Consider the following 21957-nt stretch of genomic DNA (forward strand, 5'->3'; position numbering starts at 1 on the left):
ATGTGAAGTCTACGTGGAGAACACTTTTATTCAAAGACCAAGGGCAGAATCACAGTCTCATCTAACTTCGTAGAATTCTGTCGACTTAAGGTAAGTCCCATACGGATAGAAGATGATATTGATGGACCCAGAGGACCACTTTTTAGCTAAGGAAACAAGAATCCTATCGGTGCATGAACTCAGCATTTTGGAATTTAAATCCTTACCTCATCACATTTTATGAAGTAGAAAAAGATCGAAGTCATTCACTGTCACACCGTTGAATGAAGGTCTTGTGGTATTTTCTTACTCCGGTGAACACAACGTGGGAGGAAGACATGGGGAAGGGGAAGGGGAAATCAGCCAGGCCATCTTGAGGTAGGTGGTCTAAGATATTGTGAATAAGATACTGCTTCAGAGAAACCTGGAGATTAGAGAAGTGGGATCCTCCCAATTCGGGTGGCTTCTCCAATCTAAAATCTAAAATCCTTCAGGAGTGAACAATGGTCTACTCCAGACTGCTTATTAAGTAGGTGATAAAATTACATTATTCCAACTTCAGCTGGTGGTGTCCTCAAACGGTCTGCTGCTGTGATGTGTTGTGGTTTGCCCTGGAGTTATCTGTATTTTGATGCTAATTCCACTGTGAGGGACAGCGGCCTAGTCAGGTACTCAGGAATCAGGTGACTTCACCAGAACCTTCTCCCCATTGAATTTGTAAAATACAGGTGAGGGGCAGGTACAGGATAGAAGGAGGCCTGTCATTGGAGGAGAAGGAAGGATGGGTGGGAGAGAAGTTTGAAGGAAGAGGATACTGGAACAGAAAGGAGAGGAGAGGAGAGAGGGAGAGGGGAGGGGAAGGGAGAGAGGGAGAGGGGGGAGAGAGAGAGGAAGAGAGAGAGAGAGAGAGAGAGAGAGAGAGAGAGAGAGAGAGAGAGAGAGAGAGAGAGAGAGAGAAGTTGTGGCAGGACAATATGGCAGGTGACGTAAAGATCTTGCTCTGTGTATTTACAGGTTGTTATTAATGTTCCTAAGGGACGGATGATACTGGGCTTTGTATGTTTAGGTGGGCAATTACATCTTATCAATTGGGTCAAAGATTATTGTGTTGTGTGTTCTTTTATGTGAGGCTTTGAGTGTAAGAAAGTGTACGGCAGCTGGAGACACTGGGCCGCTGCAGCGAGGTTGGGATGTGTTTCCACTAAGATATCTAGAGGATATCTTGGGGTACTGTGGTGTGCCTAGCGAGGTAAAAGACGATATACTTTTTAAAAATTTTTTATATTTTCACAACAACAGTGAAGAGACGCCACGCCACGACCACACATCACAGCCCATCGCTGCCAGAAGTCAGGCCACGGAACTCAAACATGGCAGGAATCCGGAGGCAGGAACTGAAGAGGCCACAGAGAAGTTGCTTTGCTTGCTCAGTTTACTTTCTTATACCACCTAGGACTACCATCCCACACCGTGTGGGCCTTTCCACATCAATCACTAAGGAGATGCCCTACAGGCCTGCCTTCAGCCTAATCTTACAGAGGCATTTTCCAAGAATGCCAAGGAACCCACTGGCAGAGGTTACAGCACAAGTGCCTGGCTTTAACTATGCCTCAAGGGACCAAACCAGGGGCTGGTCAAGGTGGACCCGTGAAAGATGTGCTAAAGATCAGGCACTTCTTTAAGAGCACTGGCCAAACCAAGAGAGGGTAAGTGGTATCCTCAGGGTGCCTCTGAAACTGAGGGAAATAGGGAATACAGCTTCTGGGCAGAAGTTCTAATTTTAGGGTGGCAAGAATATAGCTATTTCTGGAAAAATACTAGGAACCATTTCTATTTCATGGATGGGTCTCAAGTAGCTCAGGCTGCCCTCGAACTCACTGTATCTGAGAATGGTCTTGAGCGCCCGCTTCTCCTGAGGGCTGGGATCACAGCAACACTTGGGCTCGTGTCTGACTAATCTGAGTAAGTGACGATGAGACACAGTTAACACACGCACCCAGGAACAAAGTGATCACTATCCACGTGTGACCGGATGATCCTGAGCTGTGCTGCCTGACAATCTGTTTTAACTCTAGCCTGACATCCTCCAAATACTAACAACACCAAGGTCTTAAAGCCAACCTGGAGGGAGTCTGGGAATTGGCCGAGAGCCCGAGGGAGAAAATGTGCTACACAACAAGCTTGGCATTTGAGGCTATAGGGAAAATACAGCGGGCTTGGTCAAGGCAATGGCTCATCAGTCTTGGTTTAAGCGGATGCTAGAACAGCTTAGTTAGTGCATTCTAGAAGGTGGGTAGCTTCTAGACTAGCCTTCCATCTTCTCAGAGACAGACAAGCAATTCAGCAACTATGGATAGTGCACTGCCAGTGTCTACTGAACCCCACTGTCTGGCTTTCCCATGTGCACGCACACATGAACACATGTGATACAGCAGAGGCAGGGGAGATGAGGCTGTACAGCAAACAGACAAAAACATCGCCTCCTTTTAGGCTCCCGTTGGTCCAAGAGACCTCCCAGGCTGTCCGTGTGGAGCTAGGAGGCAAGGGAGAGCTAGGCAGAGGCCCTGAGCCCCAGCCCACTCCTGAGGCTGGTTTGTCCACCGATGTGGCCATTTGGGAGAGTCCAGTGGCGGCAGGTTGCAAAGACTCTGTGCCCCAAAAGAAGACGCCCACATGTCCCCAAACAGCCGGAACCACCCGTTTATTTGACTGAGAACATTCAGAAGGACAACAAAATTAAACACTCTTTAATAAAATTCCTATAGAAAACTGAAGTCTCAGGGCAAGTACTCAGTTGTGTTTCCCGTGCCACTGAGGACTGAGGGCTCCCATGTGTCTTTGGAGAAGAAGCAGTAGCTTTGCTGGATCCTGACGTCCATGTACACAGCAAACCAGTAGTTCTATTGCACATGCTCACACCCGCCGCCTAGCACCCGAACTGTGTGGTACCTCAACAAGTAAGTTACAGACTTCCATGTGGCGCGGATCCACTTCCATTTGAACTAATACCGTTGAAAAAAATCACAATGTTATACATTTTAATAAATACATTAAGAACAGCTGGCATATTACTAAAATACTGAAATTTAGGTTTCGAGTTTATTCCATAAATAGATTCCTTTTCATTCGCTTGCTTCCTTGGATACATCTGCTCAAGTATTGTGTTCTCGGAGATGAACTCTCAGAGCTACACAGAGAAGCCACATTCATAGGTGCCTCAGTAGTGAGGCGACTGGAGGCACTGGATCCACAGTTAACCGAAAAGTAACTTAGGAAAAAGCTCCGCTTCTGTAAAACTGTAAAACAAGGCTGAGGACTACCAAAGAAACATCTCTTTATATAGAACTCCCACTAGAAATTTTATAAATATATATGCAGCATATATATATATATATATTATATATATTATATTTGCCCACCAATAGATTCTCAGCAAGTCTGGCTGAAATGATGCCATCATGATAAATATTAACAAAATTAGTGAGTTTTCACAGGTTTAAAATATTTCCTTTGAAAAATAATAAGTTCAACATAATCAATGTAATTTGTAGCTCACACAATTTAAAAAGGAGAGGGAGATACCTTTCTTAGAACAGTTTCCAGCCCCCAAATGTGCTAAGTTGCTGGCTGAGTTGCAGCACTTGGTCAACACTGGAAAGAAGTATTTATGCCTCTCTGGGAAGGTACCAAACACTGAAGAAAAGAGAGAAGAGACCCCAAACAGTCCCCAGGAGCATTCCTCGGCGTGCAAGGTCAGCAGGAAAGGGTCCTCCATGCTGCTGCTGACACTCATGATGAGTCCTGGAAGCACTCAGTTACAGAGGGTGGGCATTGGGGTGGTTCAGACGAGCTTCTGTGGGATGCCGTGTTCTGAACTTCACGCTGAGCTTCAGGATTTCATTCCCTTGGCATTTCCCGCAGGGTCATGTTCAATAGTGCAAGTGCAAAATGGAAAGGAGACAAACAGGCAAGTGCAGCAGAGCAGAGCGGACGCTAAGACCTGTAGTCTTTCCGAACTGTATGAGCCATCCAGTTCACCTTAGTGGTCCAGCTTTCCCTGAGTGCCTCATCAAACTTCTGCTTAAACTGTTTGAGTGCTTCTTCTTCACTCTTTCCTAAGGCAAGAGAGTCCTAAACAGAAAGAGAAAAGTGGTGACATCATGCACTGGATAGAGACATGCAAATACTGTCATCTACAAGATGCTGGTGTGGCCAGCTTCTCCAACAGTCAGGGTTCCATGTTTCCATATGTGTCACCTACAGGGCAGAATGAACACCAAGGAAGGATAACAACATGGACTTAGCAAAGGGATTTTGAGAATGAATTAATATGTAATTATTATAAGACACTCTGCTTTTCTGCTCTGATGACTGAAGGTCAAAGGTAAACTGGTGGAAACCAAAGTGCCAGGCAGCTACCGACCCAGTGTGTGGGAATAAACACCAGCACGGTAGCCTGCATTACACACTCCTTCATGAGAACGACACAATTTTTGTTGTGGTTTTGTTTTGTTGACTTTTTTTGGTAAACACCGGAGGAAATAACTTTGCTCCACTCCCTTTGGATGCTCTATTTTTTTTTTTTTTTTTGGTTCTTTTTTTTCGGAGCTGGGGACCGAACCCAGGGCCTTGTGCTTCCTAGGTAAGCGCTCTACCACTGAGCTAAATCCCCAGCCCCTTGGATGCTCTATTTTTAACGAGATGACTGGAGGTTGGTATCTCTGAAGCCATCTTTATAAAACAACTTTATTACATTGATTTTGTGTGCATGCCCATGCCTGTGTGTGTATAAGAGCATGAGTGATGTGTACGTGTGTGTATGTGCATGTATGTGTGTGCATGTGCATGTGTGCAGTTTAGAGCATCCAGGGATTGAACTCAAGAGCTGTAGGCTTGGCAGCAGGCCACCTTCTCTGAGCCATCTTGCCAGTTCCCTTTGGACAAAAAAAAAAATTTTTAAAGGGTTTTTGAGACAGGGTTTCTTTATGTAGCCCTGTATGTCCTGGAAGTCCTTTTGTAGACCAGGCTGGCCTCGAACTCAGAGATCCACCTGCTGCCTATCTCTCTGCCTCTTGAGAGTGCAGGGATTAAAGGCATGTGCCACCACTGACATTTGGACTTTTGAATGGCTCGGAGCCCTGTGCCCACAAAGTCCAACAAACATACAGAGAAATGAGTTTTACCTTAAGATACTGTATATCTTTGACTGATGTGAGCTCGGGAAGCCCTGCAGTCAACATCAGCGCAAACAGGGTAATGAAGAGATTCCCATGCCGCCGTAAAATCAGGTACGCGTCTTCACAGCACTGGCGGAACCTTGAGTTGAAGGAGCACCCCAGGAGCACAGCATTGGAGGGAGGTGGGACATTTGCAAAGGAAAACAACAAGACATCTTTAGAGCCAGAGCATCTCCGTGTGAGCTTCGGCTCATGTGTGCTGCTCTGAAAATAGTCCCCAGACTATAGCTTACATAATTCAAGCTTTCTAAAACCACAGGTCTCTCTTCAAACCAGAAATAATCAGGATTCTATAGTCATAGGCAAGGCCATACGTACGTAACACACGCCTACTGACCTCTTAGCTCCTTCGTCCACATCGCTGACCACAAAACAAAACAGTGAGTTACAGCTCCTAGGCCTTTCCCATAAGCCCCAGCTTCTCATTCTCTTCAGTCCCTAAAACTGAGGCTGATGATGTGCAGTCCTGTTTGTTTTTCTCTCTTCCCCCTTTAAGACAGCAGTGGTCAAGAGCCATCTGACCCAATTCCCACAGAACCAGAAGCATTATGATCAGTCCTTACTGGGCACATTGTTGATCTGCCTCTGCTTCCACTCACATTTACTTTTGCTCACATTCATGCCTTTATTTATCTAGTGTGTGTGTGTGTGTGTGTGTGTGTGTGTGTGTGTGTGTGTGTGCGCGCGCGCGTGTAGCCGGAATTCTGAGGCTCAAACATTGAGCCCAAGCTTGGTGGCATGCACCATTTCCTGCTGAGTCATCTCTTCAAGCCTTTTGTCCACAGTAAGATGAACAAACAGAAGCGATATAAGTTCTAGGGAATGTTCAAGCAGCAATGCTTACATCAAATCCAGGCTCCCTCTCTGTTCCCCACACAGAATGATACTAAAAAACCTGTTGTCCTGTCAAATATATTATTAGTTTTGAGATAAAATGTTCTGAAACAGGAAGTACAATAAAAAGCAGTGACATGGAGTTTCTAGCATTCTCTGTGTCTCCCTCCTGGTCACTTCTGTTGTGTGTAACCCTCCCCACACACAAATCTGCCAAGAGTCTCCCAGATCTAAGCAGTCCTGTTAGCGTGAAGCGCAGTGTTAACTGTCCACCTAGCAGGATCTAGAGCAGCTGGGAGCCGGGCCTCTGGGCGTGCCTCTGACTGTTAGCCTGGATGCTGCGCTCGCTGGCTGGGAGTCTGGAGAGATAAGCAACAACATGCAGTGCTCCCGGCCTTTTGGCTGTGGACACAAGGTGACCTGCCCTTCCTCAAGCTCCTGCTCCTATAACTTTCCCACAAGACCCCTAAACTGTGAGCCAAATGAACCCTTTCCCTTGTAAGCTGCTGCGGTTGGGTATTTACCCAACAGGAAAGTAGTAAGAGTTAGGAAACGTGAGTCGGCTGGTCAGAAGTGGTAGATATTTCTCCTGGACACAAGGGCGATACTCACCTGCCAAATTTTTCTGTGTTTCCCGTTTTTCCTTGTTGAATGACATGAATGAAGTCATAAGTAAGAATAAAAGGTACTCGTTCCCTTTTAATGCCAAATTTAGATTTGAAATTTCCAAGAATATGCCCAAAGTCTATGTGGAAGAGCTGTAAAATAAAATGGGACTTTATTTTCCAAGTGAGTCTCGACTATTCCTATGTGGCATGACTTCTGCAATGCTGGCCCTAACATAATCTATGGCCTGCCTGAGCGGATCAAGACCTACACAGGAGCCCACGGCAGGCACTGCTGGGCATTAGCATCTCCGGTCTCCACCCACGAGATGCTGCTGCACCACCCTCTTACCCTATTTAGAACAGCCGGGGCTATCTCTGGAAATGGCAAACATTTCAGGGGAATATCTGGTTCAGACTGGCTTTGGTGGCTATCTTTTTCCTGGGAAACATGGCATGGGTCTATAATGTCGATTCTCAGAGGCCATGACAGGAGGATGAGCGGCTGAGACCAGTGAGAACCCATTTAAAAACACACAACAAAAACAGTACAGATGAGGTCCAGTGCTCGAGACCTTGAGTATTCCAAAACGTCTATTCCTGGGCCAGATGTGGTAGCACATGTGTTTAAGCCCAGCACTTGGGAGGCAGAGGCAGGTGATCTCTGAGAGTCTGAGGTCAGCATGGTCTAGACAGCCAGGGCTACCTGGTAAGCCCCTATCTTTTTTTTTTTTTTTAATCTATTCCAGGGCTGGAGGAGGGCTCAAGAGCTTCCTACTAAACCTTCACTGGAGTTCATTCTACAAACATGAATACAAAAATAAAATGTAATTAAAAAATGTCTGTTCCACCTTATACCTGCTTGCATGCTTACTGTTGAACGTTAGAGCCACACTCCTCCTTCAAGCTATAAAGGTTAACTTTTATTGTCTTATAAAGCTTCCAACATAGCTATTGAAAAACTCTTGGAAGGCACTTGCCATGAAACCTGACAACTTCAGTTCTTTCTCCAGAACCCCCTACCCCACACACTCACCATGCAAAATAAAAATAAATAAAATTTAAAAACATAAGAAAAAAACTTGATCTTTCTGATTCCTAACTCTGGCATGTAGGCTGCTATGTCTGAAAATCCCTTCACTAGAAGCAATCGCAATTCTCAAGCATTCTGCAGAGTGCAGAACACGCTGGTCACTGTGCTTCCATCCACATCTAACCTGGGACCTTTGCCTTGGTGAAGCACCCAGTGTCTGAGTGTCAGAAAGTCAGTTTCTTCTTAAACTATATCTTATAGGTCCTTCTGGGTGGCTGGGGGAAGGGGCTGCCCTAGAAGACAACTGCTCTGTGAGGAGCTCCCCACAAACCCACGTGTAATTCTTTCTGTGTATCTACCTTGAGCTGTGCTGGTCCCCCTAGTTCCTCAGTTTTTCTGACACTTCCATGGCTTCCTAAGAAACTCAGGTTTCCATTCCTCAACTCTGTTGGGCACGGACACCGGTCCTCCTTACTGCGTCACCCCTACATCTGTTGATGTCATTCATGCTGGACTCTCTTCCTACTATCTTTTACTTCTAGATTTACAGAAGTCTCTGAACACTCTAGATGGGGTGTCAGGGGGAAGTGTATAAGCCAAAGTACTCCCTTTGTAACTACAAGTTAAGAGTCTAAGTTTGGATATAAAAGGCACAGGTATCAAAGCTCCAGCTGCCCACAGCATCTCCTAGGTGTGGGACGCTGTTTCTCAGTGTGCACACCTCCAACCCCAAGACTCAGGGAATACTCGGAGGCAGGCAGATCTCAGAGTTCAAAACCAGCCTGGTCTACACAGGGACCCGAAGCTATCACCACATCCACATGCTAATGTCTACCCCAGGGCTACATTACATGGTAACCTAGAGATTTCCACTATAGTATACCTCTAGTTGTCAGCAGCCAAGCATAGCTAAACTGAAAACTTAGCCAACTGTTTCACCCGAGTATAATAAAAAAAATGCTACAAATAACACCTGGTTGTTTATGAACAATCTAAATAGTTTTTGTTTGGAATCATATCACATCACCTGGCTTCCCTAGCTACCTCAGAAAGACAGTACCTATATTTCTCCCAACTCTTACAAGTGTGACAGTTAAAACAAAACAGAACAAACAAATGTAAAAACAGACTCGGGGCTGGGGAGAAGGATCTGTGGTCGGTGGCTGAGAGCACTGGCTGTAGCTTACAACTCCTCTGTAACTCCAGGTTCAGGGGATACATACAGGCAGGATACCCACATACAAATTAAATTAAGAAAGAAAACAGATCACTCAGGTTCCATACTGGTTTTATTATTTTTTCAGCATTGGTTACTTTTAAAAAGACTTATTTAATTTTTATTTTATTTGCATTGAGTGTTTTTGCCTACATGTATGTATGTCTGGTGCCTGTAGTACACCTGTAGAACATGGTGTCACATCTCCTACTATAACTGGAGTTACAGACAGCTGTGAGCCTCCATGTGGGTGCTGAGAAAGGAACCTGAGTTCTCTGGAAGAGCAAGGAGTGCTCTTAGCTGCTGAGCCATCTCTCAAGCCCCCAACTTATTATTTTCTTAAATTTTCACTTATTTAGCTTGAGACAAGGTCACATACGAGCTACTGTCGTGCCCCAGCCTTCTGAGTGCTGTGATTACAGATACATATCATCAAATCAAGTCCAAATGCAAATCCTTGCAATGAAAGACAGGCCGCTTGTAAACAATAGCGACTGTTAAGCATTTAAGTAAATGTCAGCACAGACCACAGACAAACCACACATGAAGACAAACACGAGTTGTCATCACCGAGACACCGCCTCCACAGTGCAGCTTACCTGGCCGGTTTTCTTCACCATGATGTTGTCACTGTGCCTGTCACCAATGCCAAGGACATAAGAGGCTACACAGTAGCCAGCACAGGACAGGGTGAACTCCTCAATCGCTCTGTCCAGGTCGTCCCTGGAGACAGACACAGGAGTTAGAACTCCAGTGTGTGGGATGAGATTGAGCACCACCGATGCTCACAGAACACAGCACCAAGTTGCCGAGCCGAGTGAGCACATGGGGCTGGGAAAGCAGACAGACGGGTCAGGCGCTGCTGAGGCTCGCAGAGCCTGAGCCGCACCTCCCTGTCTCAGCAGGGCTTAAGTTCACCTAAGAGAGGCCACCATGGGTCTTGTGGGATCATCCTTGGGCCTGGGAACCAGCTTTTGTTTTGGTTTTTAGTTTTTTGAAGGCAAAGTATTACTCTATAGCCCAGGCTAGCATGAAAATCACCATTCCACTTGCCAGGCCTTAAACCCATTGCAATTCTCTCCTCCCTCAGCCTCCTAACCACTGGGTTACAGGAGGAAGCCATTCCAGTCAGGCTGACCTCAGATTAGAATCCAAGCTTCGGAGCCTCAATTAGAAGTAAGGACAGAGACTCTTCATGCTGTAAGACTAAAACTGATCTGCTCTCTCCTGAAAGCCCCTGAACAACCTGAGTGATGACGTTTAAATCTGATTTTAAGTGTCTGGCCAAAATGCTAGGAAAGTGCTTTCCTTCACAGTGAGATCTTTCCTTCCTGGAATAGTGGTGCTGTCCATCACCTTAACTGAACTAATGCTTATTATTCTTACAGTATTTCCGTGACAGTCTCACGGCTGTCTTCTGCCTCCACCCCCGAATCCTGAGATTACAGACATGTATCACCCTCAACTCTGCAGTCCTAGGGACCAAACCCAGGGATTTGCAAATACCAGGAAAGCACTCCACTAACTAATGCATATCCCAACCCAGTAACAAAATTTAAAATATTTTTCTTTTAGTTTGGAGAGATCATAGACTATATTAAACTCATTTAATCATAAAATTAACCTTTTAGGGCTGGAAAGATGGCCTTGTGGTTAAGAACATTTGCTGTTCTAAAGGATCTGAGTTTGGTCCCCTACACCCACATTAGGGGGTTCACAGTCACCTGTAACTCCAGCTCCAGGGCATCTAAACCTCTCTTCTGGACCCCATGGGCACTGTACTCATGTGCACCTACCCACACACCGACACACATGCACACTTAATTAAAATAACAATGAGGCTAGGCATGACAGCACACACCTTTGATCCCAACCCTCGAGGGGCAGAGGCAGAAGACCTATCTATCTCTGTAGTCTACAGGGTGAGCTCAAGGCGAGACAGCACTACAGAGCTGCCCCATCTCCAAACACTAAACAAAGCAAACAAATCTTTTAAAAGAATGAACCCGTGAGAAACTAAAGCTCAAAACTACATAAGTTGATGCAAATAAACAAGAAAGAGAGCTTCACTCCACTATCTTAAAAACACGCCCTGGGGTTGGGGATTTAGCTCAGCAGTAGAGCGCTTGCCTAGCGAGCGCAAGGCCCTGGGTTCGGTCCCCAGCTCCGAAAAAAAAAAAAAAAAAGAAAAAAAAGAAAAAAAAAAAAACACGCCCTGACATACTGAAGAGCTTCTGTACTTTGCCATGAAGTCTTACGACTTTAATAAAGGCCCGTGAGGCAACGCAGACAGGCAGGGCTGATCGATCAGGTCAAGGCTTCTGTCTGTCTGGTGTCCACCGTCTGTCAGTGTTCGTGTGAAGAGGTGAAGAGGGCACTCACCCAGAATTGTACTCCTTGAGCCAGTTCAGGAGAGCATCTTTGTTGAAGGCTGCTGTGGCAGCCACGTTGCTACTGTTTAGCTGAATGTCAGCGATTGTCTCAGAGGTGCTCACAACCTCAATGAGGCCAGAGCGATCTCCTGTTGCTAGACAGCCATAGGGGAGCATTCTGAAAGGGAAAATCAGACATAAGGGCCATGGTCTCCATGAGAGGAAATATCAGTTCTCTAAGTCTTTTCCTTTAAATTTTTTAATTTTCAATTTAATTTTTCAATTTCCTTTAATTTAAGAGTTTTATTATTGACAGCTTATCAGTTAGTAATGCCACATGGAAAGGGAAGTTCTACCTTCTACTAGAGAATGAAACTTGGGCCAACAGATGGAATGGTTTACCAGAATGTTGTAGCTAAATGCACCATTTTTTTGTATAATCATGCTCACAAAATAGTCAATTTGCCTGCACTGATGAACAGGAGCGCACACAACAAACAAGAACTCATCCCTTTTTACTCTAAAGCCCCAGAATCAGAATTCTTCTTCTTTTTTCGAGACAGGGTTTCTCTTGTGTAGGTCTGGCTGCCCTGGAACTCCATCTAGACCAGGCTGGCCTAAACTCCTCCTGAGTGCCGGGATTGAAGACACTTGCCACCAACACCCAACTCTCTCCAATTTTCTAAAACCTAATTATAAAAAGAGTGACTTGTGGGAAGGCGGATGCCTCAGTGGGAAAGTGCTTGATGCCCAGCCTAATAATGACTTGAATTCAGTCCTTTGGACCACATGGTAGGAGCCAAGGACAGATTCCTGAAGTTGATAAGTCATTGTTTCTTAAGAATTACTTGGGCTGGCCACAGTGAAACAGGCTTGAACTTCCAGAGATTGGGGGTGGAGTCAGAATTCAAGGTTGGCCTTGACTGCACAGCAAGTTTAAGGCCAGCCTGGGTCCCATGAAACACTTGTTTCATGGAAAGGAAGGAGAGGAGAGGAAAAGAGTATGTTGGTAATGGAATGTATGTCTTGGGAGATTCAATTAATACAGACAATAGGAACAAAGCCGGGCATGGTGGGACCTGGCGCAAGATTCATCCTTGATTACACAGCAAATCTGAGGCCAGCCTGGGCTATATGACCTTAGCCCAAACAACCAAGCAACACACACACCGTATGGACTCAATAAGTGGTTGGGTGCAGGTACGAGGCACACTTTCTATCAGATGTCAGACTCGCTTCAGAAGTAAGTGGCTCCTACTCCAAGCTTATGAAGCCCAAGGCACAATGTGAGTGTGGTTGCTATCCCAGGATCACCTCTACAGACGGGGCAAGGGCGAGGGCTCAGCATGTGCTGCTCTTACAGAGGATGAAAGTTTGGTTGCCAGCACCCACATCAGACAGCTTACAACCTCTAACTCCAGCTGCAGGGGCATCTAATGCCCTGCTCTGGTGTCCTAGGATACTGCACTCACATGCACAGACTACACAAATAGACATAATTCAAAATTTAAGTCTTGAAATTTTAAAATGATCTCTGAGATAAAGAGATGGCTCAGTGGTACAATGCTTGCTGTGTAAGTGTGAGGACCTCAATTCAGATCTCCCAAAATCTACATAAAAAGCCAGGTGTGCTGAGGACACAAGGCTGGGGAACTGATGGGGACTGCTGGCCAACAACCTACCTCCAGGCACCCTCTTCAAAGGAATAAAGTAAAAAGAGATAGGTGGACACCTGGCTTCGTCCTCTGGCCTCTGTGTGCCCCATACGCACCCCTCTTCTCAGAGAGCTAAAGCCGTGTCTGATCTACACAGTAAGATCAATGCCAACCTGAGCAACTTAGAAAAGCCCTACATTTCACTAAAGACCGTTTGAAGGGGGATGACAGGAGGGCTCCCAGACAAGGTGAGAAAAAGATTCAACATGTTGGAAAGCTCACATGTAGTTCGTGTGTGTGTGTGTGTGTGTGTGTGTGTGTGTGTGTGTGTGTGTGTCTCCATTAGTGTGTATAACAATCAGATAAAAGGAGAGATGGATTAGTTTCTAAAATTACTTCTAAAAAAGAATTCAATTATTATATCCTACATGAGAGCAACACTGTCAGATGACATTCTGGCAGACTGAAATACTAATCAATTGTTTTAGACCTATATTAATATCTTCTTTTAAAAAGACAGCTAAGAGGGGGTTGGGGATTTAGCTCGGTGGTAGAGCGCTTGCCCAACAAGCGCAAGGCCCTGGGTTTGGTCCCCAGCTCCGAAAAAAAAAGAGGAAAAAAAAAAAGACAGCTAAGGAACATTAATTTTTTTTACTAATGCCTGTCAGCCTACTGTGACACAACCCATGCAAAGCAAACAGTGTTGGGTTAAAGTAAGCTTTCTTGCTTTCCTGAGTCTCCTCGAATCCCTCTTACAGCCCAAACTGGGCAAAAGTCCAACAACTTCCTCTTCAAAAGCAAGCAACGATGAAAGCAATCAGTGACTTAAAGATGGGCTTTACAATGGGAAGGAAAAAACATCCTCATCTGAAAGACAGTTTGACAGAAGTCATGCTGGGGACAAGCTGAGACCCACCCCACCCCAATGATCACATCTGGGCTTCCATGCACAGTCTTTATAAAGGACATGCCAGCACTTTTAACATTACCTTCCTTTCTCACACTCTCTGACCTAAGGACAATGCCACCTTCCTGGGAGAGCATGGATTCTAGACGGAGACACACTACACTAGAGGGCTGAGGAAGATAATAGCCCTTGATCCCTCCTTTACCATGTAGATCCAAGTCTGCATAGTACCTCAGCCAACTGTAAAGGGTCAGATGCAAACCCTTCTTTACTTGGCATTTGTATTACTCTTACATGCTTCCTCGCCAATACCAATAACATTAAACATCTTACATTTAACTTCTGCATGGTCTCCTTTAAGTGAACAAGTCCCACAGCAGAGCCACCTTTAGTCACAGCACTCTGAGGGGTGAGGGAAATAGAACAAGCTCCACTGCATAGTCCAGAGTCCCTATCCCCTCTTGCCTGCCTAACAAAAATCAGATGTGGACGAAGACAACTACACATTTTATTTGGCATGCAGCACTGGGACAAGGGGCACAGATGACTGCCAAGTCTACCAAATGTCAGACGGACTCAAGGTTGACAACTTTTCAGTTGGCAGGAAAAAATAACTGACTGCTAACTGTTCAAAAAGACAAGGCGTCTCGGCATACGTATGCCTTATAAATGCTCTACTTTTGACATAAAGACACCAGAGAGACACCACACAGAGAAAATTTAAAGGAGCATATGCATTTTTGTCACTCGAAGCAGGACACTGTTACAAGTACTAAAATAGGAACATATAGGAGGTACCAAATACTTGACAGAGAAGAGTGCATGCCGCCCAGAAGGAAGATAAGCACAGCAGGCGCACTGGAGCAGGGGTATTTATAGAAACAGTCAAGGTTTTGTGAGGAGGAGATAGGAGTTTGAAAGAACTCCAAACACTTCACTTTAAAAAAGGGAGGGGTCAGAGGTCAACCCCCAAATGTCATGGCGGAAGGAGTCACTGTAACGCACATAGACACAAGGAAACATTAAGGCTCATGAAGCAGCTTGAGTGAAGAAAGGTGAATGTGGGCTCATGGCTCAGAGGGCTTCGTTCTGTTGTGTGGGGAGTCACCGGGGCCAGGGCCTGGAAGCCCGAGGGGCCCACTCACCCTGTGCAGCTGAATCAGAAAGCAGAGAACAAAGGAGAGGCAGTGGTCAGTCAGCAGCCTTTCTTCTTTCCCCTTTTTGTTCTGCACAGCACAACTAATCCTCTCTCTGTACCCTCCAGCCATGACGACTGGGGACTGAACTCAGGCACTGGCTTGTGCTGCAAGCAGGTTTACCCACTGAGAGGTCTCACTGACCCCTAAGTTGCTTCTTGGTAGGAATTTGGTCACAACAACAAAAGGACCTCTACGTGTGCTGTATTCTTTATGAGTGGTTAAGCAAAACAACAACAACAACAACAAACAAAACAAAACAAAACAAAACAAATCACATATGGTGACTGCTGGGTTCTTTTTACGTTGGAGAGCAGGGTCCTAGAGCTGAAAGAAGTGGACACATGCTCCCATCCCTAACCCAGAGCCATCTCCAATTTATAACCACGTGAAAATGAAAATCTAGTTTCCTTCGAGGGAGTCTCACCAGAGAAGCAAACTACTCTTAAGAGAAGGCTGCATGTCCAGCCAACAGGAAATGAACTCAATGGTATAGCTGTCTTATAATGTTAGGGCTTTTATATTTAATTTTAAAAATAGTTTTATCTTATTGTTATTTTCCCCTGCTCTGACTCTACATGTCCTCTGAGCATATTCTGGATTCTAGTTAAGTATTTTCATGGGACTCCTGAGTGTGAGCGCAGATGGGTCACTATTTCTCGTGGCTTCTCTTGGGGGGTAGGGGAGGTGTCCTTTCCTCTTTGTCTGTTTTGTCCAGCTTTTGTTGTATCACAGTATATTCTATCTTACTATTATTCCTTAGAAGCTGGTTTGTTTTCTAATGAGAGACAGAAAAGGGTGGATCTGGAAGGGATGGGGAGCTAGGAGGCATAGAGAGGAGAAACTGTAATCTGGATAAGTTATTTGAGGGGAAAAAAATCTATTTTCAACAAAAGGGAACAAATTCAGATCTAGATTGTTCTAACTTAAGGAAACTGGAAAAGTACATTCTAGAAGTCTGAAAACAAAGACTCTTCCTTTAAAACACAAAACAAGGTAGCAGAGAACAAGTGAGATAAGGCAGTGCATGTAATGCTTGCTGTCAGACTCGACAGCCTGACTCTCGATCTACAGGATCTACAGGAGGAGGAAGCCAGCCCTAAAAGCCATCTTCTGACCTCCACATGTGCCCCCATGGTACATAAATGTGCACACGTGTGCACATACACACAAATGTTTAAAAGAAAACACAAAGTAAGAAATTAGGTATTTTGAGTACTGTCATATTTTGGCAAACAAAGGGTTACTGGACATGTCATTGTATACTACTTTCTCACTTTGATAGGCCAATAAAATAATAGAAAGACATCGATCAACCTAAGAGTCCTGACAATCCTGGATTTGAGTTGGGCACTATTTAGTATTTTTGTAACCTTTGCTTTAACATCACTACTGTATTGGTTCTTCCCACACGGAACTGTGAGGTTTGCAGGCGATGACCCATGTGAAGCCCCCAGAGTGAAGCCAATATAGATAACAGTTTCAGATCTTCTTAGAAAGAGTTCAGCAGTGGGGTTGGGGATTTAGCTCAGTGATAGAGCGCTTGCCTAGCAAACGCAAGGCCCTGGGTTCGGTCCCCAGCTCCAAAAAAAAAAAAAAAAAAAAAAAAAAGAAAGAGTTCAGCAGTGTGAAGACACATGACTAGAATCCCAGTACTTGGGATACTGAAGCAGGAGGATGATGAATTCAAGGCTATCTCTGCCTGTAGAGTAAGTTCAACATTACTCTGAGCTCCATAATGGACCCCACCTCAAACCAACTCCACCAAGCTCAAAACTAACCTGGCGTGTGATTCTGCATGTCTGCCCAAGTTGCATTACACACAGTCCAAACCTGCCCTTTTTCAGGAACCTCGAGCACATGCAGTCTTCTGTCTGACGAGGTTCCAATATGGCAATGACTATTGTAAAGGGCCCAATTAACTATTACTATGAACAGCAGTTAGGATAGAGGAGGGCAGCGCTCCACAGGAGGGGACAGCATGAAGTAAGTAAACGTTGTTCTGGAAGGCTCACCGCAGGTCCAAGCCAGCTTCTTTCCACAGCAGATCCATCAGGCGCAGCATCTGCAGGGTCAGCATGTCCTGCCGCAAATCTAAGGAGACACCCGCTACGTTACACACTTGCAATCTTACGCCCCTCGCCCTCTAACTCAGTATCAGGCACTCGGTCAGACTCACTAGACCGTTACCACGCACTGTGCTTTCCCTCCAACTTTAATCTTGCCATATTCGCTGTATCAAACAGGCCCAGTGACTGGCATGTCCCTGTGCGGTTTGGGAAAGTAGAATCTCAGCCGTTTCCCATGCACTACGTGCTGTGCCCGCTGCAGGGAGACTATAAAAGTCTACTTCTACTACACATGCCACATGTCAACTTCTCCTGCCTTTAATACTGCATGGAAAGCGTTTATGGATCACTCGGGTTAGTGCACTAGGAGTCCAGAAAACTGTAGGGGTTGAATCTATTTATGATCCTCTCCATGAGAGCTTCCAGTCTTAGCCCTCAGGAGTCGGAACATGAAGACAATTTTAAAGCCAGCCTTGGCTATATCGTGAGATCTTGGGCCAAAATAATAATAAATAATAAAAGTTAGAGAATACTTTCAGCCTACATGATGACCACACTTGTAACCCCAGCACTTGGGAGGTGTGAAAGGTTGGGTCAGCAGAGTTCAAGGCCATTCTTGGCTACCTAGTGAGTATGTAGCCCTCTCCCTCTTCTCCCAAGCTCCCCCAAAGAGTACTTTCAGATAAAATCATGTCACAGTAACAACAAGCTACTTTACTTCATACTATTTGGATGGGAAGTAAAATATTTAGCAATACTATATTCTGAGTGTAGGGCATGCTGGAACATTCACGTAATCCCAACGCTGGGGAAGCTGAGTCAGGATCACAAGTCTGAGGCCGGCTTGTACTACAAGGTAAGCTGTCTCCACAGTGTGAACCACCTGAACGTCTACTACATTGCGAGCATGTGTAAATAAGTTATTTCTCACAAACCCCCTTAAGGACTCTGGTGCAAAGATGCTATAACCTTCCTGAGGTGGAGAACCTCAAGCTCGTCAGACACAGGGCTGCTGGTGGCCACACAGCTGACCAGCCAGGGCTGCCTTTGGCTGTTGGATGGCTTGAGAGGCATTTCCTTACAAAGCCTGGCTCACCAGCTGAGGTAAACCATGCAGTTCTGGCAATGGTTTCAAAGCTGCTGTCACTGAACAGCACACAGGATGCACACGGAGACGCCCTTGCCTTTCACAGGCTTTTCATCCAAAGACTTGCCATTTGTATTTTACAGAGCAAAATGCAAGGCTTATGAGGTCAGTAAATAAACTGTACAAGTGATTTCCATCCAGGAAAAAAGGAGGGGATCCCGGGGTGTGCTGAGCTCACCCCGTGAGCTTTCCAACATGCTGGGACATCCCGGGACTCACCGTCGCCATTTTTGAAGATCACTCCCACCGCGTCCTCTCCAAAGGCCCTGTTGCTGTAGACCAGCCACAGCGGCTTCATCTTGGAGTCCATGTATCTGCACTTTTCAACACTGAAATCAGCAAGGAGGAGTCAGCCACTTCACCAAACAGTGTGCACGGCCATGCACAGGCCTGAGGTACCAGGCCTGCAAGCCTCTCGGGTGAGAGTCAGAAAGCATCGTCTGTGTAAGGAACCCGAGGGCAGCTCTGGTTGGCAGACACTGATGCCCGGAGGGACAAAGCCCAAGCCCAGGACTGACCTTCCTCTGGCTCTGCCTGTAATCCCTTGTTTTTTATAGTTTCTTAACACGACTGCATTTAGTAGTGGTTAAAGATTAGAATATACTGCTGTATTAGAATCAGGACTGCAATGGTTCTTTTTAAAGACACTTTTGTGTATGTGTGTATGTGGGGACTACAGAGGACACAAGAGGACACCGGGTCCCTGGTGCTGGGGTCCCATGCTACTGTGAGCCACCTGAAGTAAGCGCTGGGAAACAAAGGACTCTTAAATGCTGAGCCACACCTCTAGCCCAGACCCTTGATTTCATAATGAGGGATCAATTCTGAATACTTTTGTTAACAAAAATTATAACCTTCCATCTCTGTATGAAAAGTGAGAAACAGTTTAGAGGTGCATTTAAATTTCATTTTAAAATGGAAAGTCAGTAAATAATGTGTTGTGATTTCCAACATTTTGCCCATACAGGATTTTCAATTCTCAGAGAGTGATAGATAGTACCGTCAGGAATGGTGGTGCGCTGCCTGTGTTACCTGCATTAGGTAGGCAGGAGGATTGTGTGTTGAAAACCAGCCTGGACTACATAGAGAGTCTAAGGCTAGCCTGAGCTTCGTAAGACCTGTTATCAAAACTAACTTGAGCTAGAGACATGGCTCAGTGGTTAAGAGCATATATAGCTCTTAGAGAGGACCCAAGTTCAGTTCCCAGCACCCAAGTCATCAGCTTACAACAGCCTCTAACCCAAGCTCCAGGGGATCTGATGCCCCGGCCACACCTGCATTCATGTACTTGTACCCTTCCTCCCAAATTAAAAATAATTAAATCTTTTAAAAAACTAACATATATAACTTAAGTTATATAAATTGAAAGAAATTAATTTGCAATATACTAGCCTCATAGAGAAACCTAGCTTATAGCTACACAGCCTAATGAATATAAATCTGGAGGCTCAATACTTTCCTTCCAGTTACTTTGACTTCTCTGGGCTAACAGCCAGCCCCACTGTTTCCCTAACTCCCTGACTCAGAGCCTCTTCTGCATTGCTAGTCCCACAGGCTACTCATAGTGCAGAGCAGAGACAGTCACTTACTAGAGCTCTGAGAGGATGACACATGGGTTCAGAGGTGACTGCAGGTCAGAGAGCGCCTCCCGGTAGGCACTCTGTTTTAAGCACGTGTGCATGGCCTCCTTTCCTTTAGCTCTGTTCAGCTTCATCGCATTCAATTTGATTAAGCTATTTAAAGTTTTTAATTTATTGAGTGCTTCAACCTGGAAAATAAGGTTCCCATCCCCAAATTCACTTATGGTTAAAAATATGATATTATTCAGTCACATTCATCAGTAGCTCTAACCAAACACACACACAATCAATTGAAGTAAAAACCCTGAGTATAAGAAGGGTTTTACAAACAGTGAGTCATTATCATTTATTAGTCAAGATATCGCTTTTAAATCCTTCATTAAAAGACATGTTATAAACTTGAGAAAAGTAAGCAGGCATAGACTGTGGGTGCTCCTGATAGGTGTGAACCTGTGCTCAACTCTACACTTCATGGATGGGATTCGGAACACCTCGATCTCGCCTGCTCAGTATGGCCCCAACCACAGGGCAGGGATCTGTGCAAAATCCATCCACCATTCCTGAACAGCACCAAGTGCTAAGGTGCCTAGTGCTTTCCTGTATGTTTTAGACATGGCTGTTTATGTAGCCCAGGCTGCTCGGCCTCTCTAGGAACTGCAGTTATGGCTTCTGTGCCCAGAGATCCCTGTGGTCACCTGTCTGAAATCCACTTGGTTTCTTTCTACCGTCAAGACAACAAGAAGAGATTATAATTCAAGGTATTTGTTGTCTGAGATGAAACTGCTTGCTTTTAAGCTGGGTACAGTGGTGCATGCCTGTAATCCCAGTACCTGGGGGTTAGGGAGGGGGCAGAAATGGGAAGATCTCTGAGTTTGAAGCCAGCCTGGTCAACAAAATGAGTTCCAGGACAACAAGAGCCACACAGAGAAATGCTATCTCAAAATTTTTTTTACTTGCTTTTTTAAAAAAAGAAATAGATTTGTCTTATTTTTAAGTGTGTGAGTATATGGGTGTGGACCATGTGCATGGAGGTATCCACTGAGGCTAGAAGAGGGTGCCAGATGCCCTGAACCCAGAATTACAGGTGATCATGAGCCACCTGACATGGATACTGGGAACTGAACCTGGGTCTGCTACAAGGACAAGTTCTCGTAACTACTGAGTCATCGCTCAGATCTGGGAAAACTCTGGCTTTCAAACAAACAAACAAACAAAAAAACAAGCCAAAACCAAGCAAACACCTTTGTACTTGCAGCACAGCAATGGCAAACTAGATCCAAAGCAATTATTTGTAAAAGCTACTTTAGTCAAGCATGGTCGTGCACACTTTTAATTACTGTATACATCGTTGGGGGAATGGGGACGGGAGTGGGCAGAAGCAGAGGGACTTCTGTGAGATCAAGGCCAGCCTGGTCTACATAGTGAGTTTCAGGTCAGCCAGGGATACAGTGAGACCCTGTCTCACTCACTCAAGCAAGCAATGAAACAATAAACACCCACGTTAGCCAGTTGTAATGAACACCTATGATCCCAGTACTGCGAAAGCAGAGGCAGGACAACAACTACAAGTCAGACAACAATCTGGTTTACGTAGCAAGTTCCTGACCAGGCAGGGCAATAACAGAGATACCGCCTTACTCTTCCCACAGAAGTTCTTGTTATCACCTAATAAGTGGGAGTCCATTCGCATTATATTATATAAAACTCATGAGAATAATAATAACCATAAACTAGAAGGAACTTTACATGTCATTAAAACTAGGAACAATAAATAATAGCAAACACACATAAAGAAAACTGTCAAACAGATGAGGTACACGTAGGGAACATTGGTTTGCAATCCCATTATCAGAGTATTTATTTTGTATCATGTTTTCATTTTAAAATTTGTCTTCTGTGCAAGAAAACCATTCAGACGATAAATGGATGTGGATCCTAGCATGTGGTTCAAAGACTGGCTGAGACCTTGCTCATACAGAAAACTAAGACGGCAGCTTAATGATAAAGACAAGACGGCCAGTGCGTGCCAAGTCAGCCATCTGTCAAAACCACAGGCACTCCATTTTTTAACAGCTTAGGGAGCTGTACAAATGCTGGCAACAAGAGAGCCAGACCTCTCTGAACTAT

At 45.1% G+C, this 21957-nt stretch overlaps 1 protein-coding gene across 8 annotated transcripts in view; it reads right to left on the reverse strand.

The window, feature by feature from the left end:
• Window positions 1-2655: 2655 nt before the first annotated feature.
• The window catches only part of Pik3cb (phosphatidylinositol-4,5-bisphosphate 3-kinase, catalytic subunit beta), a 105162-nt gene continuing 85860 nt past the window's right edge, over window positions 2656-21957 (reverse strand). For 3 of the 8 annotated variants that reach the window (XR_015627036.1, XR_015627038.1, XR_015627037.1), the window contains 9 exons: window positions 19840-20018; window positions 18470-18579; window positions 17050-17128; window positions 11287-11454; window positions 9504-9627; window positions 6663-6808; window positions 5163-5295; window positions 3562-4110; window positions 2656-2981 (listed from right to left, as the gene is read on the reverse strand). Coding sequence is in view for 5 of the 8 variants with exons in the window: in XM_087563983.1 (XP_087420109.1) it covers window positions 3973-4110; window positions 5163-5295; window positions 6663-6808; window positions 9504-9627; window positions 11287-11454; window positions 17050-17128; window positions 18470-18579; window positions 19840-20018 (1077 nt within the window). In the remaining 3 variants the exon portion in view is untranslated. 8 annotated transcript variants of the gene reach the window in all.

This window comes from Rattus norvegicus, chromosome 8 (assembly GCF_021556685.1).
Source record: "Rattus norvegicus strain SHRSP/BbbUtx chromosome 8, alternate assembly SHRSP_T2T, whole genome shotgun sequence".
Lineage (NCBI taxonomy): Eukaryota > Metazoa > Chordata > Mammalia > Rodentia > Muridae > Rattus > Rattus norvegicus.